This window comes from Hemiscyllium ocellatum, chromosome 5 (genome assembly GCF_020745735.1).
Source record: "Hemiscyllium ocellatum isolate sHemOce1 chromosome 5, sHemOce1.pat.X.cur, whole genome shotgun sequence".
NCBI classification, from domain to species: domain Eukaryota; kingdom Metazoa; phylum Chordata; class Chondrichthyes; order Orectolobiformes; family Hemiscylliidae; genus Hemiscyllium; species Hemiscyllium ocellatum.
The window spans coordinates 38,795,128-38,810,607 of record NC_083405.1 but is presented as its reverse complement, the minus strand read 5'-3'; the positions used below and the strand labels follow the sequence as shown (position 1 = coordinate 38,810,607).

General features: G+C 41.2%; 1 protein-coding gene across 5 annotated transcripts in view; it reads left to right on the top strand.

Annotated features, from left to right (window-relative positions):
- Positions 1-15,480, top strand: part of LOC132815666 (protein PALS2-like) — a 148,085-nt gene that overhangs the window by 84,711 nt on the left and 47,894 nt on the right. For 3 of the 5 annotated variants that reach the window (XM_060824674.1, XM_060824672.1, XM_060824673.1), the window contains one exon: positions 10,973-11,094. In XM_060824674.1, coding sequence (XP_060680657.1) covers positions 10,978-11,094 — 117 coding nt within the window. In that variant the 5' untranslated portion in view covers positions 10,973-10,977. Of the gene's footprint in view, positions 1-3,460; positions 3,508-10,972; positions 11,095-15,480 lie in introns of those variants that run through there. The other 2 variants (XM_060824676.1, XM_060824675.1) reach the window with 2 other exon arrangements.

Below are 15,480 nucleotides of genomic sequence, written 5' to 3'. Positions count from 1 at the left end.
TCCAGAGGTGTGTAATAAGGTCTATGGACTGGTTGATCAGAAAATATCTATAAATACTCTCACTCCCAATGCAGGACAGAGCTAAGAATTCTTTGGCAGCAACTCACCACCTGATTCCCACTGCCTCTCCACCATTACTAATTTAAGCCAGGACTGGAATAGAATGCTGTCCAGTTGTGTAGAGAAATACAACTCCAACAGTACACCAGAAACATGACACTATCCAGGACAAGAGGTTTGCTTGATTTTCACCCCATCTACCACCTTCAGCCTTCTCTCCCTTTTGCAATATGCAGTGGTAGACGTGTCCACCAAGTGAAAGTTTCATAATCTGAATTCTCCAAGGCCCCTTCACTCAGCATCTTCCAAACTCATGACTTCTACAACCTGGTAGGACAAGAGTAATGCATTCTAGGAAAGGCAGTGGTATCATGGTAATGCTACTGGACTAAGTATTCCAGAATCACAACCTTGGGATATGTGTTTGAATCTCACTGTGGCAGATAGTGAAATTTTGAATTCACTAAAAATCTTGAATGAACTAAACATGACCGTGAAACCACAGTCAATTCTCATAAAAATCATCTGGTTCATTTAGTGTCCTTTTGGGAAGCAAAATCTGCGATTCTTATCTGGTGGTCTGGCCTACGCGTGACTCCAGGCCAACAGCAATGTGGTTGACTCACCTTTGGGGAATTAAGGATGGGCAATAAATGCTGGTGTACCCAGCGATGTCCACATCTCATGACTGAATAAATACCTCCAGATCATCACAGCCTGCAGGTTCCTCTTAAACATCACACCATCCTGATTTGGAATGACATAGCCATTCTTCCACTGTCAATGAGATCGAAATCCTTGACTGTTGTTCCCAACACAACTTTAGCGGACCTCTGCCAGTTGAGCTGCAGCGACTCAAGAAAGTCACCTTCTCCGGGGGCAGTTAGTAATAGTCAGCAAATGTTGACTTGCCTGCGTCTTAGGGACCATAAAAAAAATTCTGAGTTTCTCACCATCCCTTTTTCATCTGCCTGGGATTCAACATGAAATTCAGTCTAATTCACTGAGTCATATTTTGTTCAATCTAACAGCTTTGTTTTTCTTTCATATTATTAGCCACTAGCCATGCCAATTTGATCTGATCATTAAAGCAAAGTTCCTGTTCTAAGCGCAAATAATGTCTGATATTTCAAATGCAGCCTTTTACGATTTGAGAATCCACTGTAGATTTAGACACTTAGTACCAGCTTACTTTCTTTTACTGTCTTATTTGTAATGGAACTAAATCACTTTTGATTAGTACCACACATTGTACAGTTTAGACATTAGTTATTGCATTGCAGATGGAGACAATAAAAAATGAGTCATTTTAATTGCATACTGTGGAGCATGAGTAATACAGATACACAGGAAGAACTTGAACTCACCCTTGGTGATGCAAGAGATTTGATGTGTGTGGCTATTAATGAGAGGTATTTTGCAGCCTTAATTTGGAAGTGAACTTCAGTTACATAGACTGAGTATTTTTAAGAGTTGTTTTCAGTGTCACATGCCATTTTTCAGAAAATTAGGGGAGTTAGGATTATAAGAATTTTGATACTAAGTTTTGTACTGAAACAGTATCTTGCTGTGAGAGTAGTGGGTGAGGATGAACAAATGTTTCTCCTCTTTTCCCCCCCCCCCCCCACTTGAGAGGGAATAAAATCCAGTATGTTGGAGTAATTTAGGTCACCTGTTATTCCTGGGATGAGATCTTGGGGATAAGACTTAAGGGCTATTGCCAAAACCACTCTTAGACCACCATCGTGACTGTATGCTGTTGGCATTTCGTGTCTATAATTGTCATTATTATTCAATTTATATTACCCTCCTCTTGCTGTCTTTCTAGTGTTATTTAGAGAAAAAAAAGTACAACTGATTACTAACATAAAAAAAAGCCACTTAATTTGGGTTGATGCAAAGGCTTGGGCCCAGCAAACCAATGAAGACTGAAGGATTTGATATATAATGTAATCAAAATTCCTGTATAGTCGAAATGCTTTAGTTCTTTCTCTTTTCCAACCTGACACTTGCTAATAAGTTCATAACTGATGAATTCATTACGATTTTAATGGCTGCAGTTACAAGCCACAGGATATTGCATATCCAAATGTATAAGAGTTGGATATTTTGTGTCAGTGTTTTGTGATGCTCCCAGTCTACATTTATAAATGTGTAAAACTTCTCAGCATGTTAACCTTTTCTTAAAAGATAGCTGTTGTGGTGCTCTCCTTGCTTACACAATATGTAGTGCTTCAAACGGCATATGTTAGCAACAATGGAGTGTTGTTTTCCAAAATAACTGACATCACCCTAAATGCGCTACTAACGCACCAGTGAGGGCACAGATAATGTGTTTCCATTTGTATCCTGACAAAGGTGGGAGTATTTTAATCTAGCAGTTGGTGCCCATTATTGTATCTCAGATCTCTCAATTGGCATAGTGTTCATTACAATAACATCCGCTACGGTTTCCCCATTATAGCTCCTGATCATATGCATTCTTGAGCTGGAGATATTCACATTCATTTACAATAATAATTTATTTCAGTGGTTCAGTTTTCCTAACTGAGTTGTGTTCTTTGACAGGTTTCAAATCTTTTTCAGTTTATCTGCAGCTTCTGTACCTTGCTGCCCCAAATGCAGCCTCTCTTCCCCCTCCTTGCAGCCTCCCACCCCCATATACCATCATAATCCTTGCCGCCCCCCCCCCCCCCCCCCCCCCAACCAAAGGCAGTTCCTGCCGCCATCCCCTGACCTGGATAGGAAGGCTACTTGTGGTCTGAGCATAATGGCCACTAATCCTTGGACCTTGGCTACTGGCTTTTTATATCCCCCTTCCCTCTCTCCGCTCCCTCTTCCCCCCAATTATTAACTGCTCATCGATCATTCTCCCCTGCATTTTCTGTTGGCAGCAAGCATGGAGGGGACCAACTTGCGATTGGAGAAGCAATTCCTTGTCATCTCCTTCTATAGTCCTTTCAGAGTGACCATACTGTGGTGTTTCCTGTGAGTGACTTTTTCCAGGGCAATTGAGGGAGTTATGTGCTGCATATACCCACTGTGCCCCATGTTAACCTGACATGATTGTATTGGTTGTGATTTTAAGCCAGTCTGGTGATTTTGGTTAGTTCATACTTCTTGGGGAATTAAAGTTACCCTCAATGTCGGAGATAAGGAATTGCATTCCTGTCCTTTTCCCAACTGCTGCCATTTTGATCACACGCAATTTGTTTTTGATGTCAGAGGTGCTGTCAGAAATAAGCAGAAGTCTCATTGCCACATGCAAATTGGTCCTAATGTAAATTATATCATCAGGATCCTGTTACAATTATAATACAGATTTCAAAATACAAGAGCTGGCTCTACTTGAGAAACCACAGTGGAATTGCATGCTCGCTGCCCCTGTGCTGGTTCTGCTCATGTTGCCTTTCTAGTGAATCATCTAGTGAAAGAGAGGAAGAGTTGGTGAGTGGCTTTTAAAAAGAGAAGTGCATATATTCCATGAATGGTTTTGAGTGTACAAAGTGGCAATTTACAAGGAGGACATGGTGTTGCTCAATGAGAATGAAGTAGCAGGGCTGTGAAATAAGAAAGCATTCAGCAGAGTGCAGTGATCAGTACCTGTTACCGGGTGAAGACAGAATGCTGCTGGAGCCTCTGAAGGCAGCGAGCATTAGGTGTGCGTGCATATATGGGAATAAGCAGAATTGATGCACTGTCCTCTTTCTGCTTGGAGAAAGAGTGGTGCAGCGAAAGAAAGTACTCAGTGTTTAGTTCTGGTTGGGAGTGTTTGGGCATTTGGGTAATTCCACTTTTGTTGTCTCAAACTTTATTTTTTTCCAGCGCCCAATACCTGCTAAGTGTAGTGCATTCTGTCAGAAATTTAGCTAGTATACACTTCTTTGTAGTACATGTCATTTCTTTTTGGATGGACATAAACCTATTTGCTCAGTTTGGTTCTAATTTATGTTAGATTTTTTTGGAAGCGGCATTGAGGGTGGCTAATTGCCTCATTCATTGAATTCCAATACTATCATGAAAAACTGTAAGATCTGAAATTTGTACAATGGCCTAATATGCTACTTACTGTAGTAAGTTGCTTGTTTCCAAGATCTTTCACATAGTACCAGTTAATGAAGCAGAGAAACGCAGCCTGATATACTCTTCTTAAAAAATATCTAGACTGTGCCTTAATACAAGATAAATGTGCTGAAAATGTGTTGCTGGAAAAGCGCAGCAGGTCAGGCAGCATCCAAGGAACAGGAAATTCAACGTTTCGGGCATAAGCCCTTCATCAGGAATGAGGAGAGTGTGCCAGGCAGGCTAAGATAAAAGGTAGGGAGGAGGGACTTGGGGGAGGGGCGATGGAGATGTGATAGGTGGAAGGAGGCCAAGGTGAGGGTGATAGGCCGGAGTGGGGTGGGGGCAGGGAGGTCAGGAAGAAGATTGCAGGTTAGGAAGGCAGTGCTGAGTTCGAGGGATTTGACTGAGACAAGGTGGGGGGAGGGGAAATGAGGAAACTGGAGAAATTTGAGTTCATCCCTTGTGGTTGGAGGGTTCCCAGGCGGAAGATGAGGCCACTCCAGCCTATCACCCTCACCTTGACCTCCTTCCACCTATCACATCTCCATCACCCCTCCCCCAAGTCCCTCCTCCCTACCTTTTATCTTAGCCTGCTGGACACACTTTCCTCATTCCTGATGAAGGGCTTATGCCCGAAACGTTGAATTTCCTGTTCCTTGGATGCTGCCTGACCTTCTGCGCTTTTCCAGCGACACATTTTCAGCTCTGATACTCCAGCATCTGCAGACCTCACTTTCTCCTACAAGATAAATGTGTAGAATTGTAATTGGCACACAAGACTTTTTTGTTTTTTGAAAAAAAATTATCTTTCCTTTTTTTTTCATAGCATCAAATGGGTGCAAGTATTTGACATGTGTGTTGTTAAGGTGCAGGTTCTTAATGTATTTGCTTAGAACTTGTAATGGTGACCACATGCAGCACTATTCTCCAAGGCTACAAAATGTAGCAGCAAGTCGAAAAGAACATGTCCCGTTTAGATGCTGGTCACATTTGTTGAATCCAATATAACCCTCCAAAACAAGAGTTTTGTTAGGCTTATGACTATCTAACCCTGTCAATGTTTTTTTCTCTACGTTTTACTCACGGGACGTGGATTTAGGACGTCCTTCCATTGTGAATGACCCAACATTCATGCAAGCTTTCTTGTTAAATTTCAGGAATTATGTACAGGATGTTGCTGGATATGGAAATTCTGATTTATAAAGAGAGTCTGGGGTTTTGTTCACTGAAATGTTGGAGGTTGAGAGGTGATCTTAAAGAAGACCTTATCATGAGGGATATGGACAGGGTTAATGGAAGTTAGCTTTTTCCTGGGATGGAGATTTCAAGATGAGTGGGCACTTTTTTTTTGAGGTGAGAGGAGTGGGATTTAAAAAAGAAATGAGGGACTTTTTTTTACACAGGGTAGTTTGCTATGGAACCAACATCCTGAGGAAGTGGTGCACAATTACAATGTTTAAAAGACTTTTGGATAAGTACATGAATAGGAAAGGTTTGGAGTGATATGGGCCAGGAGCGGGCAGGTGGGACTAGTTTAGTTGGGAATTATGTTTGGCAAGGACTGTTTGAACCGAAGAGTTTGTTTCCCTGTTGTGTGTGGGTGTTTGACTTCGTAGGTTAGAAAACAATGAGGAATTGCTCATGGAGTGACATTGTGTTGAGAAAGAAGATGAAAGTGCCCCAGAGAAAATGTCTGTACTTTCATCAATTTGTTAATGTTAATCGCATGCAAATTTGGAGATAAGAACAAACTAGGAGCAGCAATAGATTTGGTTCAGATAGATGCAAGTTATTAAATTAGATAGACTAAATATTTAATTGAGAAAGAAAGCAAATTAAACTTTTAGCAGTCTTAGAAGTGATATCCTGGATAAAAGACATTGATTGTGATCTTGAAATTAAGCATAGAGTGTCCCATCAATGCATGTGGATTTTTTCTCCCCACATATATTTTTCTAGAATTTCCATAGCTTTTATGAACCTTGGTATATTTAATTTGAGTTCTCTTCCTTGATTGGTCAGTGGCCTCCAAATAATAGTATTTCAAATTTAGTGAATTTCAACTGGGATTATGTACTCTTACCATCTTTTTGTTTCTTCTGTCATATTGGTCTTCTGACCAATAAAGGAAAGCATACCAAATGCTGCCTTCACTATCCTATCTATCTGTGACTCGATTTTCAAGGAACTATGAACTGTATTCCAACGTCCCTCTGTTTAGCAACATTTTCCAGAACCTTACCATTTTAAGTGTATAAATCCTGCTCTGATTTGCTTTTCCAAAATGCAGCAACTCACATTTATCTAAATTAAACTCCATTTACTACTACTCAGCCCGTTGGCCCATCTGATCAAGATCCAGTTGTAATCTGAGGTAACCTCCTTTGCAACCATTACACCTCCAATTTTGGTGTCATTTGCAAACTTACTAACTATACGTCCTATGTTCACATCCAAATCATTTTCTATAAACGTCCAAAAGTGATGGACCCAGCACTATTCCTTGTGACATACAACTGAAAAGGAACCCTTCACCAGCACCCTCTGTCTTCTTCCTTCAAGCTAGTTCTCCCTGTATTCCATGAGATCTAACCTGTCTCCCATGAGAAACCTTGTCGAACGCCTTACTGAAATCCACATGGATCACATCCATTGCACTGCCCTCATCAATCCTCTTTGTTACTACTTCATAAACTCAATCAAGTTTGTGAGACATGGTTTCCCACGCACAAAGCCATGTTGATTATCCCTAAACAGTTCTTGTCTTTCCAAATGTGAATCCTGTCCCTCTGGATTCCCTCCATCAACTTGCCCATCACCGATGTCAGGCTCACCAGTCTATAGTTCCCTGGCTTTTCCTTACCACCTTTCCTAACTAGTGGCACCACGTGAGCCGACCTCCAGTCTTCCAGAACCTCAGCTGTGACTATTGATGATACAAATGTCTCAGCATGGCATCCAGCAATCACTTCCCTAGCTTCCTACAGAGTTCAGGTCGTGGGGATTTATCCACTTTTATGCATTTCAACACATCCATCATCTCCTCTTCTGTAATATCGACATTTTTCAAGATGTCATCATGTATTTCCCCACATTATATATCTTACGTGTCCTTCTCCACAGTAAATACTGAAGCAAAATACTCAATTAGTATCTCCCCCATCTCCTGCTGCACCACACAAAGGCTGCCTTGCTGATCTTTGAGGGGCCCTATTCTCTCCCTAGTTACTCTTTTCTCCTTTAATGTATTTATAAAATCTCTTTGGATTCTTCTTAACCCTTTTTTGCCAAAGCTATCTCATGTCCCCTTTTTGCCCTCCTGATTTCCCTCTTAAGTGTACTCCTGCTTCCTTTTATACTCTTCTAAGAATTCACTTGATCTATCCTGTCTGTACCTGACATATGCTTCTCTTGTTTTCTTAACTAAACCCTTAATTTCTTTAGTCATCCAGCATTCCCTATACCTATCAGCCTTTCCTATCACCTTGACAGGAATATACTTTCTCTGGATTCTTGTTATCTCATTTCTGAAGGCTTCCCATTTCCAGCCGTCCCTTTACCTGCGAACAAATGCCTCCAATCAGCTATCGAAAGTTCTTGCCTAATACATTCAAAATTAGCCTTTCTCCCATTTAGAACTTCAACTTTTAGATCTGGTCTATCCTTTTCCATCACTATTTTAAAGCTAATAGAATTATGGTCGTTGGCCCCAAAGTGTTCCCCCACTGACAACTCCGTCACCTGCCCTGCCTTATTTCCCAGTAGGTCAATGTTTGCACCTTCTCTAGTAGATACATCCATATACTGAATCAGAAAGTTTTCTTGTATACACTTCAAAAAGTCCCCTCCATCTAAGTGCGTAACACTATGGCAGTCCCAGTCTATGTTTGGAAAATTAAAATCTCCTACAATAATCATCCTATTATTCATACAGATAACTGAAATCTTCTTACCAATTTGTTTCTCAATTTCCCGCTGACTATTGGCGGGGGGGGGGTGTCTATAATACAATCCTAATAAGGTAATCATCCCTTTTTTATTTCTCAGTTCCACCCAAATAACCTCTCTGGATGTATTCCCAGGGATATCCTCCCTTAGTACAGCTGTGATGCTATCACTTATCAAAAATGCCACTCCCCCTCCTCTCTCGCCTCCCTTTCTGTCCTTCCTATAGCCTTTGTATCCTGGAACATTTAAACTGCCAGTCCTGTCCATCCCTGAGCCACATTTCAGTAATTTCTATATTATCCCAGTCCCATGTTCCTAACCATGCTCTGCCTTCCCTGTTAGGCCTCTTGCATTGAAATAAATGCAGTTTAATTTATCAGTCCTACCTTTGTTCTCTGCTTTGTTCCTGTCTGCCCTGACTATTTGACTTGTTCCGTTTCCCAATTGTACAAGTGTCAGATTGATCGGTTTCCTCACTATTTCCCTGGATCCCTCACTACCACCACAACCTTACTAGTTTAAATCCTCCCAAGCAGCTCTAGCAAATCTCCCTGCCAGTATTTTAGTCTAATTCCAATGATCCAGAATTGTGAACCCTTCTCCCATGCACCAACTCCTCAGCCACGCATTCTTCTGCCCTATCCTATTCCTATCCTCATTCGCTCGTAGAACTGGGAGTAATCTAGATATCACTACCCTCGGACCTCCGGTTTTCCCTTGAGAATCTCGTCCTTTTCCCTTCCTATGTCCTTAGGCCTAATGTGTACAATGACCTTCTGCTGATCCCTATCCCCTTTGAGAACATTCTGCACCATCTCTGAGATATCCTTGATCCTGGCACAGGGGAGGCAACACACATTCTGATTTTTCGTTGCTGGGTGCAAAAATGTTTGTCTGTGCCTCTGACTAGAGTGTCCCCATCACAATTGATCACTTGCAACCTGACGTACCCCTCGTTACATTATAGCCAGTCTCAATACCAGAAACTTGGCTGTTCATGTTACATTCCCCTGAGAGTCCATCACCCCCTGCATTTTTCAAAACAGCATACATGTTTGAAATGGGGATAACCATGGAAGATTCCTGCACTACCTGTCTCTCCCTCCCACCTTTCCTGGAGTTAACCCATCTACCTGACTATATCTGTGGCTTTTCTCCCTTCCTATAACTGCCATCCATCACACCCTCTCACTCTTGTAAACTCCTCATTGCCTCTAATTGCCTCTCCAACTGACCCATGCGATCTGATAGGATTCTCAACCAACGACGCTTACTTCCTGCAGACATATTGAGTATAGAGGTTGCAGAGATCATGTTGCAGCTGTACAGGACATTGGTTGGGCCACTGTTGGAATATTGCATGTAATTCTGGTCTCCTTCCTATCGGAAAGATGTTGTGAAAGTCGAAAGGGTTCAGAAAGTATTTACAAAGATGTTGCCAGTGTTGGAGGATTTGAGTTATAGGGAGAGGCTAAATAGGCTGGAGCTGTTTTCCCTGGAGCATTGGAGGCTGAGGGGTGACCTTAGGTTTATAAAATCATGAGAGGCATGGATAGGATAAATAGACAAGTTCTTTTCCTTGGGGTGGGGGAGTCCGGATCTAGAGGGCATAGGTTGAGGGTTAGGGGAAAAATTTAAAAGAGACTTAAGAGGCAACCTTTTCCACACAGAGGGTGGTACATGAATGAGCTGCTAGAGGAAGTGGTGGAGGTTGGTACAATTACAACATTTAAAAGGCGTCTGGATGGATATATGATTAGGAAGGGTTTGGAGGGATAAGGATCAAGTGCTGGCAAATGGGACTAGACTATATTAGGATATCTTGTTGGATTGGACAAGTTGGACCTCAGGGTCAGTTTCCGTGCTGCACATCTCTCTGATTATATGTAGCCTGGAATCAAATGTTTGTTTCTCATTTCCTTCCATATAGTGAAAGTATTACAAGTAATGAGTGATTTGAGTTATGGTAATTCCTCCAGCTAAGATCAGAGATTGACTGACTAGAATGTGATTGAGACCACCAAGCCAATTGTTTATTCCATATAATTATTGTGCCTTTGTGGTGAGTTTTAAAAGTATGGTTGATGTTTTAATAGCATGGTTTAATATAATGGATGGGGAGAGTGTGGGGGTGATTGTGATGGTGCGGGAAAGAGCACTGAAGGAACGTATGTTCTAAGTCATGCAATGTGTGGCATTAAAATGGTTTCTAGAATCCCTTCCCTTTCCACTGAGAATAATTAATTCAAGTTAATTTTTGACACCAGAAATGCAAAGATGCAGTGCATTGAAATGAATTAATACAGTAATTTTGAACATTTAAATTATTCTGTTAAAATTTACGGACTTAATTATGAAAAGTCAACTGTATCCTACTGTGGTCATAATTGTTGACTTTAGCCTGCATGTCACTTTGACCAAGGCACTGCCACAATCAGTCAGCTTCCCTTTTTGGTTTGTACTATCAGGTATTGAAATTTGTTTGTTTTGTAATTTGACATTCTTGTGTTGTTCCGCTGAGTGCAAGATGAAAAGCTTTGATATTCACTTTCTCCTCTCCTTTATGACCTGCCTGGTTTGTATTAGGGCTTTCTGTCCAATGCAGAATGCTGAATATGTGTTGCTTGATATTTATGGTGCTCATGTTTCCATTTGCTATTGATGATGTCTGAAGCTTCGTACGTGTACTGAACCTGTGAAGGAAATTACAAAATTTGTCAGAAAATAATTGTTTTGGGAATCTCCTTATGTTCCTGAGTAACTGGAATCCGTTTTAATTTTTCTTTTGGAGTCTGCCAACAACTAATGAAACCTGATGTCTGTCTTTAAATAGTATTTAAAGTTGTTAGCTGTTGTTGTGATTAACAGCTTCACTATTTCATTTTCTTTCGCATCTTAGCAGCAATGCAGCAGGTATTGGACAACCTCCACGAGTTGCCGGTCTCTACAGGAGCTAAGGAGATAGACCTCATCTTTCTTAAAGGAATAATGGAGAGTCCCATTGTCAGATCTCTTGCCAAGGTATTGTACTTGCAATTCTTAGAATTGCTTTATCCCTCATTACTGTATTTCATAAAGACTCATTCATGATGGTGACATTAATTTCATGTTATTGGTATGAAATGTGTTTGAATGTGCTTCATAGACAATATTGGAAGATTCATCAAGAAGACAAAGTAGAGGCAATGTGAGGCTTTTTTGAAGTTTTTTTTTCAATGTATTGTTTTTTTTTTGAAGAAGGAATTTGGGGGACAAATACATAAACAGGTTTTGCTGCAACCAGTGGCTGAGGAGACAATATGTAAGTGGTTGTTGTGAGTGAATGAATGGAACATTTTTTTAGGGATTATGAAGAGACCGAAAGAACATGGGGTAACACCATCAATGACTTTAAGGATGAAGCTAATTTTGTTTTTTACATTATTCATTTTAAGGAAGTGGGTGTTGTTGATGAGGCTTGCATTAATTGCCCATCATTACTCGCCTTCAAATGGTGGACCACTTCTTGAGTATGACTAAGTGTTTGCTTGTCTACACGAGAGGTCAGTGAAGAATCTGTCACACAGCTGTGGATCTGGAATCTTGTAGAGGCCAGTTCCAGTCAGCAAACTACTTCCCCTAAACGACAATCGTGAATCAAGTTGGTTTTTACAACAAGCTGGTAGTTCCATAGTTACCAATATTGATGATATTTCAGATTTAAGTAATTAATTGAATTTAGATTACCAGTTGTATTGGTGGCATTTGAACATTTTTCTCCAAAGCATTGGCCCAAATCCTTGGATTACTGATTCTGTAACATAGTGCAGTGGCTATCATTCCTGTGTTGGAAAATAATGTGGCCCAGCAAAGCCAGGTTGCTGGGTGCGTGAATGGGGCTTGACATTGGGCAAGTGACCTGAGTTTTGGACAAGTTAGATTTAAAGAAGGTGACTGGAAAGGACTGTACTGGAGTAGCCCTTCCATTAGTGCTAAAGTTTTGCATAGGTGATGATCAGTGATGAAATTAGGCTGTGTTTATGATGGAGAGGTTGAAATCTGAAGTCTAGCCTTGAGCCATTGGCGGTCAGAGTTCGATTTTTCAATCTAATGTAAAAACATATGATCAGTGGGGAAATTGCATTTGTAATTTTGCATAGGATTGGCAAAACTTTCCTCAGTTTGCAAAACAAAAATTAAAACAATTTCTTCAAAATACTGAGGATCTGAAAGTGTGGTACATTGTTCACTGGCATACTGCAATAGATAGATAGATTCTTTAACAATTTACTATAAAAATGACAATTATTTCCTGTATTTTATGATTACATTGGGAAACAATGACTCTCTTGTATATAATACCAGTTTCATGTTAAGCCAGCATTATTGCTTTGGTTTTAGAATCACATAATCCCTACAGTGTGGAAATAGGTCACTTGGCCCAACAAATCCACACAGACCCTCCGAAGAGTATCCCACTCAGACCCATTCCCCTTCCTTATTGCTCTACATTTCCTCTGACTAGTGCACCTAATCCACGTATCCCACAACACAATGGGCAATTTAGCATTGCCTAATCCATCTAACCTGCGCAATTTTGGACTGTGGGAGGAAACCCACACAGACATGCTGAGAATGTGCAAACTCCACACAGACAGTCACCCGAGGGCGGAATCGAACCCGGGTCCCTGGTGTTGTGATGTATTTCTGGGAATATCCCCCCTCAGCACAGATGTAATGCTATCCCTTATCAAAAATGCCACTCCCCTCCTCTCGCCTCCCTTTCTATCCTTCCTATATCATTTGTATCCTGGAATGTGAAGCTGCCAGTCCTGCCCATCCCTTAGGGGAGAAAATGAGGACTGCAGATGCTGGAGATCAGAGCTGAAGATGTGTTGCTGGAAAAGCGCAGCAGGTCAGGCAGCATCCAAGGAACAGGAGATTCGACGTTTCGGGCATAAGCCCTTCTTCAGCCCTCCTGAAGAAGGGCTTATGCCCGAAACGTCGAATCTCCTGCTCCTTGGATGCTGCCTGACCTGCTGCGCTTTTCAAGCAACACATTTTCAGCGCTGCCCATCCCTTAGCCATGTTTCTGTAATTGCTATAAAACGCAGTCTCATGTTCCTAACCATGCCCTGAGTTCAACTGCCTTCCCTGTTAGGCCCCTTGCATTGAAATAAACGTGGTTTAATTTATTAGTCCGACTTTGTCCCTGCCTGCCCTGACTGTTCGTTCGTTTGTTTGTTTGACTCACTTCTGTTCTCAACTGTACCAGACTCAGATTGATCTCTTTCCTCACTATCTCCCTAGGTCCCACCACCACACCACCCCCCCCCCCCAACTCACCTTACTAGTTTAAATCCTCCTGAGCAGTTCTAGCAAATTTCCCTGCCAGTCTATTAATCCCCTTCCAATTTAGGTGTAATCCGTCCTTCTTGTACAGGTCACTTCTACCCCAAAAGAGATTCCAATGATCCAAAAATGTGAAACCTTCTCCCATACACCAGCTCCTGATGATTCGAATGTTAATTAGAATTAAAATGTTATTACATTTTAATTCTGTTATTAAACAACATATTATTCAATATAGTATTGTAATGATCTAAGGAGGATTCATTTTTTAACTTCTTTGCTGGATTATAGAAATTGAATTTAAAATCTAACAATAAGTTAGTCTTTCCAGCAGATATTTGTCAAGTCATTTTACAATTCAAAATGGATGCAGTCAATTGTCTTATGTGAAAAACTAAGCACTAACAAAGCACACTAGATTGTACTAATTTTTCTGAATGCAATCAATTTTCAAAGATGTTTGCTTTAGACATGTTTCTGAAGTATCAGTATGTCCAGGAAGCTGAAATTGTTAAATCTTGTGAAAAGCAAGATTTGGAAGTGCTGGTGTTGGACTGAGGTGTACAAAGTTAAAAATCAAACGACACCTGGTTTTATTCCAACAGGTTTATTTGGAAGCACTAACTTATGGGAAGCTGCTCCTTCATCGGGTGATTGTGGAATATAAGATCGTAGGATGCAGAATTTGAATGAAAAGTTTACAGTGCGATGTAACTGAAATTATATATTGAAAAACACCTAGATTATTTGTTAGGTCTGTCATCTTTTAGAATAGGCATAGTGGTTTCAGTTCGTTCTTATGTAAATCCCAGAACTTTGTTACATCCTCAAGTGAACTTTAAAAAAGGTGTCATGTTGGCCCAGATAATGCATTGAAGATGTGAAGCTGTCTGTGCCCCAATGTTCAGACTGATTTTAATCTAAAAAAGGATTTACAGAACCTTATGTGAATTCATGCAGTTTTTGAGCAAAATAAAATGTAATTCTGCAAGTTCATCCCACAAACTTGTGTGTGCGCGCGCATGCATGTGGCAGGGGACAATGCAAAGTGGCCGAGCAGAGGCTGATCATCAAGTTCTGTACCCATGGGGATGGCCTCAACCGGGACCTTGGGTTCATGTCACACTACAGGTGACCCCATTGCACCAACCTCTCAGGCAGACACACACTCTCTCTCATCCACTCAAACATACACTCCCACATTCACGCACACCCTCTCACAGACTTATACCCCTTTACGCTCTCACACATAAACACACACTTTCACTCAGACCCCCATTGTGTGCGCACACACTTACATGCACACACACACAAGTTTGTGGGGTGAATTTATACTGCAGCATTACATTTTATTTTGCTCAAAAACTGCATGAATCCATGAATCTGTAAATCCCTTTTTTAGATTAGAACCAGTCTGAACTGACAGCCTCACACAGGGCAGCTCACACCTTCAATGCATTATCTGGGCCAACATGGCACCTCTTGTTAAAGTTCACTTGAGAATGTAACTTTAAGAAAGTTATGGGATTTACATATGAAAGAACTGAAACCAACGTGCTCATTCTAAAAGATGAGAGACTCAACAAACAATCCAGGTTTTTTTCAATATATAATTCCAGTTATGTCGAACTGTAAACTTTTGATATAAATTCTGTGTTCTATGACGTTATACTCCACAATCACCTGATGAAGGAGCAGCACTCTGAAAGCTAGTGTTTCCTGATAAACCTGTTGGACTATATAAGATTAGATTACTTACAGTGTGGAAACAGGCCCTTCGGCCCAACAAGTCCACACCGACCTGCCGAAGCGCAACCCACCCATATCCCTACATTTACCCCTTACCTAACACTATGGGCAATTTAGCATGGCCAATTCACCTGACCCGCACATCTTTGGACTGTGGGAGGAAACCGGAGCACCCGGAGGAAACCCACGCAGACACGGGGAGAACATGCAAACTCCACACAGTCGGTCGCCTGAGTCGGGAATTGAACCCGGGTCTCTGGCACTGTGAGGCAGCAGTGCTAACCGCTGTGCCACTGTGCCACCCACTAGCTGGTGTTGTGATTTTTA